The 16,335-nt window shown below is 49.5% G+C and overlaps 1 protein-coding gene across 39 annotated transcripts in view; it reads left to right on the forward strand.

The window, feature by feature from the left end:
- SCMH1 (Scm polycomb group protein homolog 1) overlaps positions 1-14,002 on the forward strand; it is a 232,624-nt gene extending 218,622 nt beyond the window's left edge. For 36 of the 39 annotated variants that reach the window (XM_089300878.1, XM_089300882.1, XM_089300871.1 and 33 more), the window contains 4 exons: positions 4,116-4,310; positions 7,378-7,443; positions 11,766-11,908; positions 12,902-14,002. In XM_089300878.1, coding sequence (XP_089157004.1) covers positions 4,116-4,310; positions 7,378-7,443; positions 11,766-11,908; positions 12,902-13,027 — 530 coding nt within the window. In that variant the 3' untranslated portion in view covers positions 13,028-14,002. The remainder of the gene's footprint in view (positions 1-4,115; positions 4,311-7,377; positions 7,444-11,765; positions 11,909-12,901) is intronic. The other 3 variants (XM_089300875.1, XM_089300887.1, XM_089300877.1) reach the window with 1 other exon arrangement.
- Positions 14,003-16,335: the final 2,333 nt, after the last annotated feature.

Below are 16,335 nucleotides of genomic sequence, written 5' to 3' on the forward strand. Positions count from 1 at the left end.
TGTGGAAACACTGTGAAGTCACAGAACTCTCAGTGTGGATCTGGCGGCAAAAGCCTAACATAGATGGCTCTTGCCAGCAGAAAGAATTATTCTCAGGCAACTGATTGAGAAATTTGCTCCCTGGTGATTGGCCATCCATTCTTTCCTTTGGCACATGGCCCTAACTCTTGCAGTACTGCCAGTCTGGCAAGTCAGTTCAAGTTCCTGCTGTTTCTGACTTGGCTGGAAAATAACTTTCTTAGTTAACATACCAGACCCACAAGGGGAAAGCGATGCCATGTGTCCCGGATCAATGACTAAGCACTTCCCGGAGAGGTTAAAGAGTAAACTGAGCTCAGCATCTCTAATCTGGGGCCCACCACCCAGAAATACAGGGAATGAAGGAAAGCTCAGCCCAAAATGTACCAAGGTAGGTTATTCAAAGAGGGAGGATAGGGGGCCAGCACTGTGATGTAGCAGGTAAAGCTACCACCTGTAGTACCGGCATCCCATATGGGCACCGGTTCAAGTCCTGGTTTCTCCACTTCCAGTACAGCTCTCTGCTATGGCCTAGGAAAGCAGTAGAAGATGGCCCAAGTCCTTGGACCCTGCACCTGCGTGGGAGACCTGGAAGAAGCTCCTGGCTCCTGGCTTCAGATCGGCTCAGTTCCGGCCATTGAGGCCATTTGGGGAGTGAACCAGCAGATGGAAGATCTCTCTCTCTCTCTCTCTCTCTCTCTCTTGCTCTCACTCTCGCTCTCTCTCTCGCTCTGCCTTTCTGTAACTTTGACTTTCAAGTAAATACGTAAATCTTTTAAAAAATTTAAAAAGAAAGAGGGAGGAGAGGTCCTTTAAGAGTCCTGTGGAGTGTGTCCTGTGCAGAGAGGTTGGGGGCAGGGAGGAAAGGGGAGGGTGCAGGAGGATGGGGAGGAAGAAAGGTGTGCCCTCTGACCTTCTACATAAGTCTTATCCCACACTGCCTGCCATGTTATGTTTTCATCATAGTTTTAACAGAATTACTTCCAATAATAGTGCCACTTCTGAGAATGTGCTCAGGGAAGCAACTACTTGCCTAGTCCTCTTCTCTCCTGTCCCCATCTATACATCTACATCCTAATGAGTATTGCTCATGTGACTTTCATTTTTTTTTTATTTGACAAATAGAGTTAGACAGTGAGAGAGAGAGAGACAGAGAGAAAGGTCCTCCCTCCGTTTATTCAACCCCCAAATGGCTGCCACGGCCGGAGCTACGCCGATCCGAAGCCAGGAGCCAGGTGCTTCTGGTCTCCCACGCGGGTGCAGGCACCCAAGTTCTTGGGCCATCCTCCCCTGCCCTCCTGGGCCACAGCAGAGAGCTGGACTGGAAGAGGAGCAACTGGGACTAGAACCCGGCACCCAAATGGGATGCCGGCAGCACAGGCGGAAGATTAACCAAGTGAGCCACAGTGCCGGCCCCACTCATGAGACTTTCAAGCAGGGCAGAGACACCTGAATTCTAAATATTCCTCATGGGGACCAGAATGAATAGTGAGAACTTCTCACCTAACCTGCTTTCAATTGCTTTCTTTCAGCATCAGAGCCTCTGAAAATAGAAAGTAACATTCTTACTTGCAGGTAGAATGTTGTGTGGGGGCCTTTCTTGACTGAGTATGGTAGAGTCAATACAAAAGCAAGGTGTTAAATATTCCTAGCTACTGGCATGCAGGAACATTCGTCTGCATTTCATTAGTGAAAGTTGGGCCTGCCCCGGATTCTGAAAGAATGGATACACAAGAAGAGGCAGCAGGTTCATGACTGTAGCTGCTAGTATAAAGAGATATTTCTTAAAGAATTCTTAAATAGGATATAAGAACTAGAGAATAAGAGAGTATCTCAAAAATTTGTGAAAAAAATTGAATTAAAAGATATTAGTTTGGTACAAAAATTTTGAAATCTATACATATGAGGAATCTCCAGGAATGTTCATGGAAAATGCATATTATGAAAATTTATGCATGGGTTTTACACTAAATAGTTTTACACTAAAATAAACTTTATAATAAAATGTTTAATTTTTTAAAATTTATTTTCATTGGAGCTGGCATTGTGGCATAGCAGGTTAAGCCACCACCTGTGACTGTGTTGTCCCACATGGACACTGGTTGAAGTCCTTGCTGCTCTTCTTCCAGTCCGGCTCCCTGCTACCCCATGCAGGGGAAAGCTTGATTGTAAACATTGACTTCTTGAATGTCAAAGATGGAAAGTGTATTGTCCTACCAGACTCACTCAGGGCACCATTTGATCAGATAAGATAAGGATTTCCCAAAGCATCAGGCATGATGCCTCATTTTGTCCAGTATATCTCATTAGGATAAGATTAGTGATCTAGTGACCTGGTCTACTTCAGGTGTCCTCAGTCCCAATGTTCACACCCCACAACTCAGGATCCAGATCTCAGCGTTCTTAAAATTGCTGAAAAGAGGAGATACACAGTGGTTTTCACCAGCATCTGCTGAGCCCCTGGCTTTGTCATCAGAATTGTTCTTCACGTGAGGCAGGCAGGACTATACCCATCTTAGCTGAGTAAAACAAGGGCTAGCAAAGGGAGAGTACCGCACTACAAAACTCAGATTAAATCTTTTTCTTGAACTGTCACAGAGAGGTTAGGTTTGCCATTCTAACTCTGAATAAAAAAACAAAATAATAGTTCTGCATATTCATAAAGCCCATCTATTCAATTTTCTCATTTGGTGTTCCTAGCCTGGCAGGGGATAATTTTTCCTTATTTTACAGATGAGGAAACTGGTGTTCAGAGAATCACTGGTATTTCAAAGATCACATAGCTCGTGAAAGACAAGAGCCCAAGTACTGAGCCAAGGTTTCCTGCTTTGGGGGTTGAGTTCCTAGTCATGTCTCAAAGGGGGACACTGCTACTGTCATCTTGCCTAGAAAACAAAAACCCAAAATTTCAGCTATGGAAAGGGGATGGGGTAAGGCTTAGGTATTTTGGAGCCTCAGAGACTTCTCCTTTCAGAACTACTCCTAGGAATGGGCTCAATGATTAACCTCCCTGGGACAAATATTAATGACTTGAAGCCCACACAAATATTAAGAAGGAGCTTTGAAATCCTAGACCATCTTGCCACTGACATCCCATGTGCCAAACATTGTTCTTGGGCTGGTGTGCATTGGAGGCCCTGAGAGAATCCCAAGCATTATCTAAATACCTGATCTTTAAGGAAAACCACAGAGGATGGTGCTAAGGGCCGCTAACCGAGACACCCCCCACAAGCAAGGATTGCTGTGTCTGGGGAGCTGACTTGGTTTGGGTTAGATCCAATCCTGAGAGGGAGTCTGCCTCAGATTCCAGAGCGCAGTGATGCGGCACTGCTGCCTGGTGTGCTGTGGACTAGATGCAGAAGCATCAGGGTGAGATTCCCTTCATCATGTCACAGACATTCTCTTAGTAAGTTCACAGGTCCTTTGGAAGAAATGGACTTGCCGTGTTTTAGATGAGGACCCTGAAGTTGTGACAGAAACACTGCTGAGTTGCAGGGCCAAATTCTAAGCTTGATTCTGATCTCCCAAGCTCTTACCACTGCACACTCCCATCTTCCTTGGAATGCTTTTGTCAAACAGGGAAAATACAAAAGGAGAGCAGGAAGGTAGCAACAGATCCTTTGTAGACAGGCCTTTAGCCAGGGACCAAGAAGCAGATCTGAGCTGTCCTGCTGGCCAAGCAGATGGTCAGCTTCTAACACACCCTCATCTGAGCAAGCGTGTCTCTTCAGCACCTGTTCCCTGCCCTAGCAGTCTCTTCCATCCTAGAATAGCTTCCTTTCTTTCTTTCTTTTCTTTTTTTTTTTTTTTTAAGATTTTCCTTGTCCAGAAAAAGCATAAGACATGCAGATAAGTAAGACCATCTAGTCTAAGAGGAAGAGTCTCTAAGGAGACCCAAGTGCAGAGACTGGCATCAAGCTTGACTGAGGTCACCACCTGAGAGCAGACCCACGACCAGTACTCAGGCCTCCTGATGACAAGCCATGTCTTTTGTTTTCTTGCTGCATGCCCCACTCAAACAGGTACCTGGGAGCCAGCACCCTGGTGGTCCCTCCACAAATAGTCCCTGCTCTAACCCTGGTTTTATTATTTTCTAGGTGAAACCTTTGTCCTGGGAAACAATCTGGCCCGGTCCTTGGAGCCATACTCAGACTCAATGGACTCTGCCCTGAATCCCACCAGCCTTGTCAGCACCTCCCAAACTCTACGAACTCCTGGGTACCGGCCCTTGCTTCCCTCCTGTGGCTTCCCATCCAGCACTGCCTTAGCCATGCGCAGGTTGTGCTCCAGGGGTAAGCTGGCCAGAGTTCTGGGACCCCCTTTTGCTTTCTTTTCCTTTCTTCCTGAGCTCTGGGAGGCCAGAGAGAGCTAAGTACTTTTGCCTCCTGTCTGGGGGTGACACTGGAGGCTGGTCTTACTGTTGTGCTTGGTCAAGCACCTGAGAAGTAATTGGAGCTCTGAGATTGGCTTGAGAATGGCAGGAACTAAAAGCCAAAGACCTAGAGCCAAAAGGGACAAGGAAGGACTCATTCCTTGATCCCTTAGCCATTTATGTGAACACCATCTGTATTTAGCATGGAAAGGCAGAAATCAATCACTGTTTGTCCTTGGTCTTATAGAGAAGACAAACACTTAAACATTGTAAAACAATTTCTTGAGTACAGTAACAGAGTTGCGCTGCAGGTAGTATGAAAACGGCAAGAATGGACACCTACCCATAAGCTTGGTGTTCAAAGGAAGCTTCCTTGGGTGACCATATCAGGGCTGTTTCCAGAAAAAAGGAGGACTTTCCAGAAAAAGGAGTAACATGAGCAAAGGCAAAGGGATACAATGGATGAGGGCACTTCAAAAAGTTCATGGAAAATGGAGTTAAAAGGTAATTTTATTGTGTTGCAAGGATATTTTGAAAACCATGCATCGTTTTTTTTTATAATATGTACTTTTATTTACTTTTTGAAGACCCCTGGAATGCATGGATTTCAACTTTTTTTACACCAGAATAAACTCATCTTTAGTTCCATTTTCCACAAACTTTCTGAAGTATGCTTGTAATACAGATGGTACAAGGAATTGCATGCAGTTTGGTATTTCTAAAACGTAAAACACAACACTGGAACTGCATAAAGAAAAGCTGGGGCTGGTCAGGACTTACAGAAGACCTTGAATGCCGTGCTGAAGAGTTTGAAGTTGATCTTACAAGCCATGTGAAGCTACTGAAGGCTTTTCATTAGAGGTGGAACATCATCAGCTTGTGTTTGGACTAGACCGTTGAACACTATGTTCAGCATGAATTTTGGGAGGAATAAGAATAGAGAGACCAGTTAGGAGGTCACTAGAGTAGGCCAGACCAGTAGTCTGACCAGTAGTCAAAAGGCCTGGACTAGGGCATTGACAGTCTGAAGACTAAAGAAGGTATTTGAAAACTTCACAAAGTAAATTTGGTTAGTTGAGGATGCTGAGGAAGAAGGGAATGGGGAATGTCTCTTGACGTTTCTAGACGTGGTAGCTGAACAGATGGTGGTGCCAGTCACTGAGAGAGGGAACGAAGCATAGAAGAGAAGGAAAAGGAAGGAGCTACTAGGTCATCTCAAACCAGCAGGCAACAGTTAGGCAGGTCTAATTCTTAGGAAGGAATACTAAACCAAAGTTAACTATAGTAGAATATAGATAGTAATTGAAACGATAAGGTGAGTGAAACCCATCTTCCAGAAGTTTGCATACAGTGAAACAAAAAGTTGACCAGATGTGGAATTCTCAGGACCAAAGTCCTGAGTTCCAGAAGTGGGAACGGGAAGACCTGCCTACCAAAGAGAAAAAGGAACACTCAAAGAGAGGGGACACCGAAGAATTTGATATTATGGTGGCCAGCACAGCACAACAAAGTTTCAGGAAAATAGGGAGTGAAAAATATCTGTTGCATGTGGTTCTTAGTGGTGATTTTAGGAACAGTGACTTCAGGAGCGGTGAGAGCAGATTGCAGAGGGTGAAGGTACTAGGGGGTATTTGAGGGGAATAAATGGTAGTAAGTCAAAGAAGATCTTTTAGCAGGAACACTTGGGCTTGTTTTTCAGCAGACAACATGAGCCTTCCAAGAAGAAAACATTAAGGATATATGAAGGGGAGAAAATAAGGCCTCGGTTGAGGTTGGTAGGAAGGAATAGGGATGGAGGTCCTAAATAAATGGATCAGTGTGAAGCCAGAGGAGGCACGCCTTTTCTGAGCAGGTAGGGAAGATTGGTCGACTCCACTGGTGGGTAGAGAGGGCTGAATGGCAGAGAATTTAGGAGTGCTGAAATATTGGACTAGGCATAAAGAAGGTGGAGAAGATGGATCAGTGGGAAGGGAATAGTTTATGGGAAACATTAGGAATCCAGCTAAAAGATAAGTTTGCCAACTTACAAAAGCTATGATTTTCTTCTGTGGTTCTTAGTAACCTAGATATGGGATGAGAAAAGACAGTTTGAGAACTAAGGTTTTTTGCTAAGTTAGAAAGGCAAGTGAGGAAGGAAGTGAGAGAGTATGCAAATACACCAGTGGAGCTGTGGGAAGGTAATTTAAGTCACCAACCTCTAGAGCTGGAGGACAGGAAGAGAAGCAGGGTCGGGGAGATGGCAAGTCTGATAGCTGCAGAACGCAGTGATGTCATGGGTGTAGTGAACGTGAGTCCCAAGAGAATTGGAAAGATGGGGTGTTGGGGTCAGAGATTAGAATATTTTAACTCTGAAGTGGATTTATTCCTAGTGGTAACAGGACCCAACAGACAGTGGCCTTGGCAGTAGATAAATGAGGTCAAGTGGAGGTGGTAGTTCAACGGATTGCCTCCAAAGGTTATGGCAGGAATTAGGCTAGAGCAGAAGATAATGAGCTGAGTACCAAAAAGTCTTCTGTTAACCAGGGATAGAAACCTCAGGATCTCTAGACAGCAATGACTAGGAAGAACAGATGGTTGGGTACCTGTTTGGCCTCTGAAAAATATGGGCTTTCATGAGAGAATCGTCTAGAAGCAGCAGGGGGGCATTAGGGGAATGCTGCTTCCATACTCCCAGTTTGTCCTCCCTAGCCCAGGGATGTGGGGATATGAAAGAATAAGAGGACTCCATTAGCAAGGCTTGCAATGAAAAGAGGAGCGAGCGCTTTCATGAAGACTGAAGCTTGTGGTGCCCCTACCCTGCCCTAACCCCAGGAAGGCCGCAAAATGGAGTACAAAACTCTCAAGTAGAGGCAGAGGGGAGAGCTGATTCTAGCCTCAGCCCCTGCCTTGAAGTATGGGTAAGTCATCTCACCCCCAGGTCTTCCTCACATGCAGATGTTCCTGATGGGCAAAATGGAAATGCTAATACCAACCTGGTCTTTCCACAGGAGTGTTAAAACGATCAAATGAAAGAAGGGATATGGAACCATTTTGGAAGTTAAATCATTCCCCAGGTATGAGGGAAGTTACTGTGATTGTGATCTTCCCCAGACCCTGTTTCTGCTGGGAATGCTTCAGGAGAGGCTGCCCCCATAGCACTGGCCTCCAATGGCACTGCTGTCCCCTATGCCTCTCCGCCCTTCCTCTGGGGCTCCTGGGTCCGGCATGTCGTGGTCCAAATCGGCTTTTGACGATTCCAAAAGGCTACGAGAGGATTCTACCACAAGCCAAGCCCATCTCCTGTTGTGTTTCATTAATCCAGGATGATTAGGCATGGGTTTGTTAGTCCGGTCTCTGCAGATGTACGTCACTTGCCATAGTCATTCTCAGTCTGAGCCAGCTGTCCTTGCTGGAAGAGCCGCTGCCAGCTGGGGACACTGGGATGGGCAACCCTGGGACAGGAATGGGGCAGAGAGAGTGTTAACTCGTCTCCTCCCTAGCTGTGTGGTCTCAGGCAAGTCACTTACTCCCTATGGGCCTTGGTTCCCTCCTCTCTAAAGACAGTGATAATACCTCCTTCAAAGGCTGTTTTAAGGTCAAAGGAGTTGACATTGGTGGGGTTCTTTATAGAATCCCATTCATATATCAGACCACTTCTCACCTCTACCACCCCGTGCATGCCACATTGGTCTCTTGCATGAATTACTGATACAGCTTCTTTTTTCAACTGCTCTGCCTTGCTTCTCTCCTTGCCCTGCTGAAATTTCTTGTTGGTACAGACTGTGAGAATGATCCTTGTGTCTGTTTCAATCAGAGAACCAGTGGTTTCAGTGGCGTACACGGTCTGTTTTCTGTACTACCATGTCCCTCCTTGCCCTCAGCACACGTATCCACGCCTCCTGGATGTTATTTCTCAGCACTTTCTCGTTGCACTCTAACACACTGACCTTCCTGTTAAATCTCCAACGTCTGCTTCAAGGTGTTAGCTCAGATTCATCATTTCGGAGATGTCTCTCCTACCACCGTAAAAATTAACAACTTCCACCACCTGAACTCATGGAATTTATATTCTCACAGGAGGAGGCTGACAGACACACACACAGACACTTAAGAGCATTAGAAATGTGGCGTGTCTTAGTCCCTTTGAGTGGCTGGGACATAGACATTCATTTCTCACAGTTCTGGAGACTGGGAAGTCCAAGATGCAGGTGCCACCCAATTTGGTGTCTGGTGAGGGCTGTTTGCCTACTTACGCTGTCTCCTCCCTGTAGCCTCATGTGGCCAGAGAGACGAGAGACCTCACGCAGGCCTGTTGTACACATACTCATCGTGTTTATGAAGGGTCTGCCAAAGCTCCAACCTCTTAATGTCATTACAATAGAGGTTGATTTCAATGTGTGAATTTTACAGTGACACAAACACTCAGCCAATAGAGTATGTAGATAAGGATATTTTAAGAAGTTCATGGAAAGTGGAATTAAAAGATGTGTGGGTGCAAAAAAAATTGAAATTCATGCGTAGTTTTCAATGATATGCATTTTCCATGAACTTGTTTTTAAAGATTTATTTATTTATTTTGAAAGGTAGAGTTACAGAGAGGGAGAAAGTTAGAGAAATCTTCCATCCACTGGTTCACTCGCCAAATGGCTGCAATGGCCGGGGCTGGACCAGGCTAAAGCCAGGAGCCGAGAGCTTCCTCCAGGTCTCCCATATGGGTGCAAGGGCCCAAGGACTTGGGGCATCTTCTGCTGCTTTCCCAAGCACAATAGCAGGGAGCTGGATTGGAAGTAGAGTAGCCAGGACTTGAACTGGTGCCTATATGGGATGCCAGCACTGCAGGCCTTGAGGTTTAAGCTGCTGGGCCACAGCTCCAGCCCCTCCATGAGCTTTTTAAAGTCTCATGTGCATGGATTTCAGTATATTTAAGCCAAAATAAATATTTCTTTTTTTAATAAGCTAATTCTTTTTTTAAGATTTATTTATTTATTTGAAAGGCAAAGTGAGAGAGAGAGAGGGAGAGACAGAGAGATCTTCAGTCCCCTGGTTTACTCCCTAGATGAATGCAGCAGCCAGAAGGGGCCAGTCCGAAGCCGGAGCCAGGAGCCTCTTCCAGGTCTCCCACATGGGTGCAGGGGCCCAAGGACTTGGGCTGTCCTTTGCTGCTTGCACATTAGTAGGGAGCTACAGTGGAAGTAGAGTATCCAAAATTCAAACCCCTGCCCATATGGGATGCCTGTGCCACAAGTGGTGGCTTTACCCACTATACCACAACGCTGGCTAGCAGACATTCATTTTAATCTCATTTTTCCCAAACTTTTTGAAGTACCTATGTGTATATTTACCTATTTAAACTATTCTCTATATGAGTATGAATGTGTACATATTTATATGAATCCAAGTCCCTGATCAGAGCAGTTGCCTAAGAAGGTGCAAGAAGGACTCATTCATGCATATGCTGTCTGCCAGAATCCTCTCTGTGCTCTCTGGTGTCCCTGTGGTTGGTCTCTGTCTCAGCATTTCAGTGTGCTTTTAGGGCAGAAGTGGTTGGCTCACAGAGTCCTTCCAACTCCCTGTCTCCTGACACCTCTAAAAAGCTATTGAGGTTTCTGTGGCTCTAATGAATCCTGCTTGTTCTAGCATACGTCACCCTGGTCTGGTCAGTGGCCAACTACAAGCCTAAAAGACAGTTTTCTAGAATTGCCAGGCAAAGTATGCTTTGCCTCATAGACCTGGGACTCCGAATGAGGGAAATTGGAGGATCGTTAAAGATTAGGTCTCTCTGCCTTCACGGATGTGCGTTAGCTCTGCCACTTGGTGGCTGTGCCAGACGTCTCTGAGTCCTGAGGACATAGACGTGAGCAAAGCAAGGCCCTGCCTCAGTAGACACAGTCTGGTAGGAGAGAAATACACAAGGAACTGTCAGGTGTGACTGCTCAGTGATTTAACAGATGTGTTTGAAAATCTGCTGTAGCAGACTGGACTCTCTTCTGTGTGTTGGAGACATAGCAGAGAGCAATACAGCTTATATTCTGTGAGGAGGATAGGCGATAAACATACAATAAATAGAATGCATAAAACTACTCTAGGTAGATACATGTGTAGGGGATAAAACCGGGGGTTACTGGTTTGAGAGTGACTGTTGGGAAATTGACTAGTTGTACTAGGATATCAGTGAAGGCTTCCTTGAGGAATCAGTATTTGAGATCAGTCCCAGAAGTTGAAAACAAATTAGTCATGAAAAAACCTGGAAAAAGAACATTCCAGATAAGCCAAAGAGTAAAAGTTTGGCTTATTCGAGAATCGGAGAGAAGTCTAGAGTGCTGAAGTGCAGGTGAGAGGAGGGTGGGCTACAGGGAAACAGGTGAGTGGAACGCGAAATGAAGCCCAGGGTAGGAGGGGCCGGGAGGGGGGGGGGTGCCGAGGAGGCCATGAGAAGGAGCTCAGGTTCCATTTCACATGCAGTGGAAGGCCTCACATTGAGGTTTTCAGTGAGGATTGACCTGATTCAATCTGGTTTGTAAAGGTTCCTTTGGCTGCTTTATGGAGGATAGATTACTAGAATGTTACAATCGGGAAACTGCAGAATGAACTGGAACCAAGAGATAACACCCAGTGCCTTGTGAGATCAATATTAGACCGAAAACTTCTCATAAAAGAGCTTGTCCTTGAAGTCAGGACTGGCTTAGTGAGGTTTGAGTTTGCCAGAAGAAAAGGAAAAAGTGGAGGGACAGAGTGAGGCACATTCCAGGCAGGGGGATTACAGCATGCAAGAGGTCAGAATAACCAGGTGATGGTCAAAATCGAGATCCCAGACCCCAGAGGGGAAATGGGAAGAGCTTTGTTTGAGCCCCAAGTGAGATAAAAATCTGAGCAATAAGTTAGCATTGAGATTCCTGGCAACCAAGGCAAAAACTTGTCCTCTGCCTTAGTGCATCAGGTGGTAGTGCTGTCACCTGTTCTCCAGGCCACGGAAGAGGACCAGGGCACTACCTACCACTTCTTCTTTCTTCCCCAGTTCCAAAGAATTTGGTTCTAATCTTGCCCATCTACCAGGATCTCTACAAATGGTCCCCAGAGCCAAGGCAAGGGCAGCCTCATCACCAGCCCCCACTGAACCCAAATAGTCCACCTCAGTGTCCGCCTGCATCTCAGGTCCAGGCTGCATCACAGCCTCGGTGCAAAATTCCTTAGGACCATTTCCAAAAATTAGATCTACCTTTGGAAAACGAAGATTGGACTTGCCCATTGTGGAAAACCTAGGCTGCTCCAGTTCCCCTGCTAGGCCCTGCCACTGTCATATGCGTCACCTGGGAGACCACTGAGATGTGCCAAGAGCACGGTAGGGGGTTACGAACCAGTCCCCACCCGTCACAGTAGGCACCCTCCTGTCCCGCAGGGTCGGACCGATACCTGGAAAGCCGGGATGCTGCTCGACCCAGTGGCCGGGACCCCTCCTCATGGACAGTGGAGGACGTGATGCAGTTTGTCCGGGAAGCTGACCCTCAGCTTGGACCCCACGCTGACCTCTTTCGCAAACATGTAGGTGTCTCTGTCTGACCTCTCGATGTTCACTGGGAGTTTTGCTTCTACAGCTTGTAGTTTCTTAAAGGATGCAGGCTGTATAGTGGATCCAGGTCCTTTGGAACTTAACATAGGAGACACCATAAAACTTAGACTCTTGGGTCTTGGACAGACCACTGGGCACTGTATTCGACTCACTTTTCTGGTATAGAATTGGCTTCAGTGATTTGCTATGGTGTTTAAGGCCTGAGGGCTCAGTTCTAGGGATAGGAATCTACTGAATGTTCCAAGGAGCACTTGCTGTCTCACCTGCCTGCCTTGACGTGAGACAGGGGCCTCAGCTCAGCTCAGAGTCTCTCACAATGTGGGCCTTAATTCTGCAGCCTCGTCAGTACCCCATCACCTACCTGCCCCTCTGTGAGCCTCTGGTGTCTTTGCAAGTGGCCACTTGGCTCCACAGCCAGGTATTGTCCCTGGTCCTCTTGTGACCACATTCTTGATACGGGGTTCCAGCTCACTTCCTCGTAGCCCGGTGCTGTTCTGCCCTACTGACGTGATGCCCTCATGTCTCTGATGGTTTCACGGATCGTGTACATCTTCCACAGCAGCCATGTTTGGAGGAACTCTTGGGCCGTAGGCCTCACAACTGCTCAGTGAGTGGCTCTTTTGTGCCAGCTCACAGAGGGGTCCCTGCTGCTCAGGAGAGACCATGACTCACAGAGGAACAGTTGAGGGTCCGCCAGCTGGGGAGGCTTCCGAGAAGAGGTGGAGTTGAACCAGGTCTCTGAGGTTGGGAAGGCAGGGAACTGAAGGAGAATGGCGCAAACACGTGAAGAGCCTAACCTGGTGCGTTCTGTAGGAGACGCTTGGATAGAGGGAAGAACAGACAGGCTTTCGTGTCACAGCAGGTCGTCTGGACCCCATGTGGTTGGCACTTCTTGAGTGTCCTTTAATCAGCATCGGGTGGTCGGATGGCCCGGCCTCTGATGGCGCTGCCCCCTCTTCCCCCAGGAGATCGATGGCAAGGCCCTGCTCCTGCTGCGCAGTGACGTGATGATGAAGTACATGGGTCTGAAACTGGGGCCTGCGCTCAAGCTCTCCTACCACATTGACCGGCTGAAGCAGGGCAAGTTCTGAGCGGGGCAGCTGAGATCAAGTCTCCCTGGAGGAAGGGCCGGCAGCCGCCCCAGGCCTCAGCACACCAGAGGCCGTGACGCTACCACTGCCGGCCCTCCTGCCACTGGGCGTCCTTCTGTGAAGGGCGAGGAGGGGAGAGCGTGGGGCCCAGGCTGGGGCCACTCTCCTCAGCCCTGCTGAGTCTCTCTGGTCTCTATTTATTTCTCAGGCCGGGCTGGCCTCATCCGGAGTTTTGACTGAACACTTCCAAGTGTGGGAGGAAGAGGCCAGCCCTGGGGCTTTGGAAGACAGGCCCTGGAATGACACCTGTGCCCATGCCCTGACCACCTCCTAGGCGTGGTGTGGCACACTGTTGCCCCACAGCTCCTGCCTTCTCACCAGACTCCCAACTCTGAACTCATGGTGCGAACCTCCACCTTAAAAAGTCGTATTGCTAATTTATTGTTTCTGGCCCTTGGCCAAACCCTCTAGTTAATACTCCTCCTGCACCAGACCCTGGGTTTCGGGAAGAGGGAGACTGCTCTGCTCTGGTCCCAGAGCCCTCTCCAGATAGGCATGGGCCTTGCAGAGGGCACTCCTGAGGGCACTTTCTCTCTGGAATGGATAACCCTGTAAGCCCTGACCACGCCGGTCAGCAAGGGGAGGAGAGGGTCCCTGTCACCTGCCCTTCTCTCTCCCCAGTGGCCCCTTTGCAGCCCCAAGCCTCATCTGTGGGCATGGAAGCCCCTTGCTTCGTACGGTCTCTACCACAGCTCTGTGCCCTGGCCAGAACTGCTGCCACAGAAGACTGGGCCTGATGATCTTAGGCCAAGGAGGTCCTGTGGTAGATGGGAGGGAAGGGTGCCCAGGCTGAGTCGGTGCCATCCACTCCACCACCCTTGTGCTTTCTTGTGAACCAGTCAGCAGCGCGGCTGCTCCCACAGCCATCTGGACTGATTTTATGTCGGTTTGTTTATAAATAAAAACCAACATAGATGCCAGTGTCTTCATCGGCTGACAGCCAAATCCCTGTGCATTCACTGGGCAGCTCACTCCCCTTCTCTTGGCCTCAGTTTTCTCTTCTTTACATGAGGAGCTTGGACACAGTGACCCCTAAGAGCTCTCTGAGACTCACAGTCCCTACAGAACAGGCTGCCTTCCAAATGCCCACGGGGGCCCGAGCATCTTGGAGGGCAGAGACAGGCACACACACACGCACGCCGCCCTGAAAGACAGGGTGTGGATGTGACCTCTGGTGCAGGGGGACAGCGGTGAGTGCAGCAGCCACACAAAGCCAGGGCGGGAAGGAGCCAAGGTCAGCAATTCAAAGGCTGCGCCTCAATGCCTAGGTTTGTCCTTCTCCTCCTGGGCCGAGGGGAAATGCAGGCCCGCCCCAGCTCAGGCCTGCACTGTGCCCTGCGCACTGACTGGGGGCTGGGCGCGATGCCTGGGTGTCAGGTGGTACAGGGTTCACAAGAGGGGCAGCAGCTCCGCCATCGCGTCTAAGCCGATGATAACCAGCCTGTTTGTTGTCCCTACTACGTGCCACACAAACTGCTCTACGTGAATTAGATTCCTTTCACTCGGTCTTCATAGTGGGGGCAGGAAGTGGCAAGGTAGGGTTTTGAAACCTAGTAACCTGACTCCAAGGCCAAGGTTCCAGTCACTCACACATTCCCTATGAAGCTTCGCCTAGGTCCTTTCCCTCCTTTGGGCTCTTTTGGCTGTGAGAGGTTGGGGTGAGGGGACTTGCGGGCCCTCTGGCCGGTTTGAGCGGTTGCACTCAGGAAGCCCAGAGCTGCGGCTTTTGAGGCAGCATTTACCGTTCACCCCTGGAGCTCCCAGGGGTACATGCACATGTACAGTCAGTGGGCATTTTTACCCTAAGTGATGGCGCCTTGACACAGTTGACATTCCACTTTTATCTGGTTTCCAGGGGAACAGAACTAGGAAAGTCATCAAATGTCAAGTTCAGTGGGCAGAGAGAGGATTTGTTAACGTTTTACTCATGCTCCTCTAACCTCGTCCATAGAGAAGGGCCTGGTGGCAGGGGAGTCCTGGAGCCCACGCTCTGCATCTTGATCCATCTGGAATGAAGTCAGCACTCAGCGGAGCCCGGGCCTGGGTGACCCAAGGAGGAGGGGAGGCTTTAGGCAGCAGGGCCCGCAGAGGTGGCAGCTGCTGCCCTGCCTGGGCACTGGTCCTGCAGAGGCTTTACCAGGGCACAAGTACATCTTCTGGAAGCCGCCCAGACGGAGTTCCATGGCCAGCGTGTGGGGAGCAGGCAACTCTGTCTACTCCCGGTGTGTGTGTGTTGAGGGGGAAGTCCACAGGGAGCACAGGAACCCTCTTCCTGTTTGACTTCCCCAACCAGGCCTGCCAGAGGCTGCGGGAGAAAGCATTGTTGTCCCTCCTGAGATCACAGAGGTGGGTGTGCAGGCCCCGCCCACTTCCTACAACCTGGGTCTCATTGTTCAAGTGCCAAACCCCTAAGTGCCCCCATGGAGGCTACGGGAGCTCAGGGCTGGCACCTCCCATGCCCCCGTCTCCTCCCCCAGGAGCCAGCAAGACATGAAGCTCTTGGGCCTCCTCTCTCCTCTGGTTTCTGGTTGCCCTGAATGCCCCCACCCTGGCCACGGTGGCCCTGAGGATCCAGTCTGAAAAGATGCAGGCTGGTGGCAGCCACCACACAGAGCGGAGGGTGTGTGTGTGCGGGTGAATGGGGGCCTGCTGTGGGTACGGACACAGGCGGCTGAGGAGTGAGGCTCCTGGCCTGGAGTGGGGGAGCGCAGAGGCCCAAGAGCCCCTTCTCTCTGGACCCAAAAGAGGGCCTGGTCTAGGCTGGCAGCCCTGAGCAGCAGGGTTTAAAGCTGGCAGGGAGAAGCAGCCATGGGGCCTCTGGCCGGGCTGCAGGGTCTCACATTAAGCTGTCTTCTCCCGAAGCCCCTCTGTGAAAGGTTTCTCAGGTGTCTGGAGGCAGAAGTCCTCTGCCGGCAGGCAGGAAACCCCCGAGCCTGCGGAGCAGGAAAAGAAGGCAGGAGCCCTGGGACCAGTGACAGGACCCGGCAGGGCCTCTGAGACCTGGCTTCTGGGCCCTTCTGTCCCTCCTGAGTCTCCCCACAGGGCGCCAGCTCTGTCCTGCCTGTCTTCCATCCGAGGCCAAGAGCAGCTGTCAGGCCCTCCTTCTCTCTCTGTGGCCCCACCCAGCCTCTGCCAAGCTGGGAGCCTCCCAGGAGCCTTGGTGCCCGCTGAGTGCCCCCAGGAGGTCCTGGGCGGAGCAGCCCGCAGTGAGCCTTCCGGAGGGATAACCCTCCACGACCCCCAGGAGA

The sequence above is a fragment of the Oryctolagus cuniculus genome, chromosome 7, assembly GCF_051225735.1.
Source record: "Oryctolagus cuniculus isolate XC-2025 breed Fujian yellow rabbit chromosome 7, ASM5122573v1, whole genome shotgun sequence".
Taxonomy (NCBI): Eukaryota; Metazoa; Chordata; class Mammalia; order Lagomorpha; family Leporidae; genus Oryctolagus; species Oryctolagus cuniculus.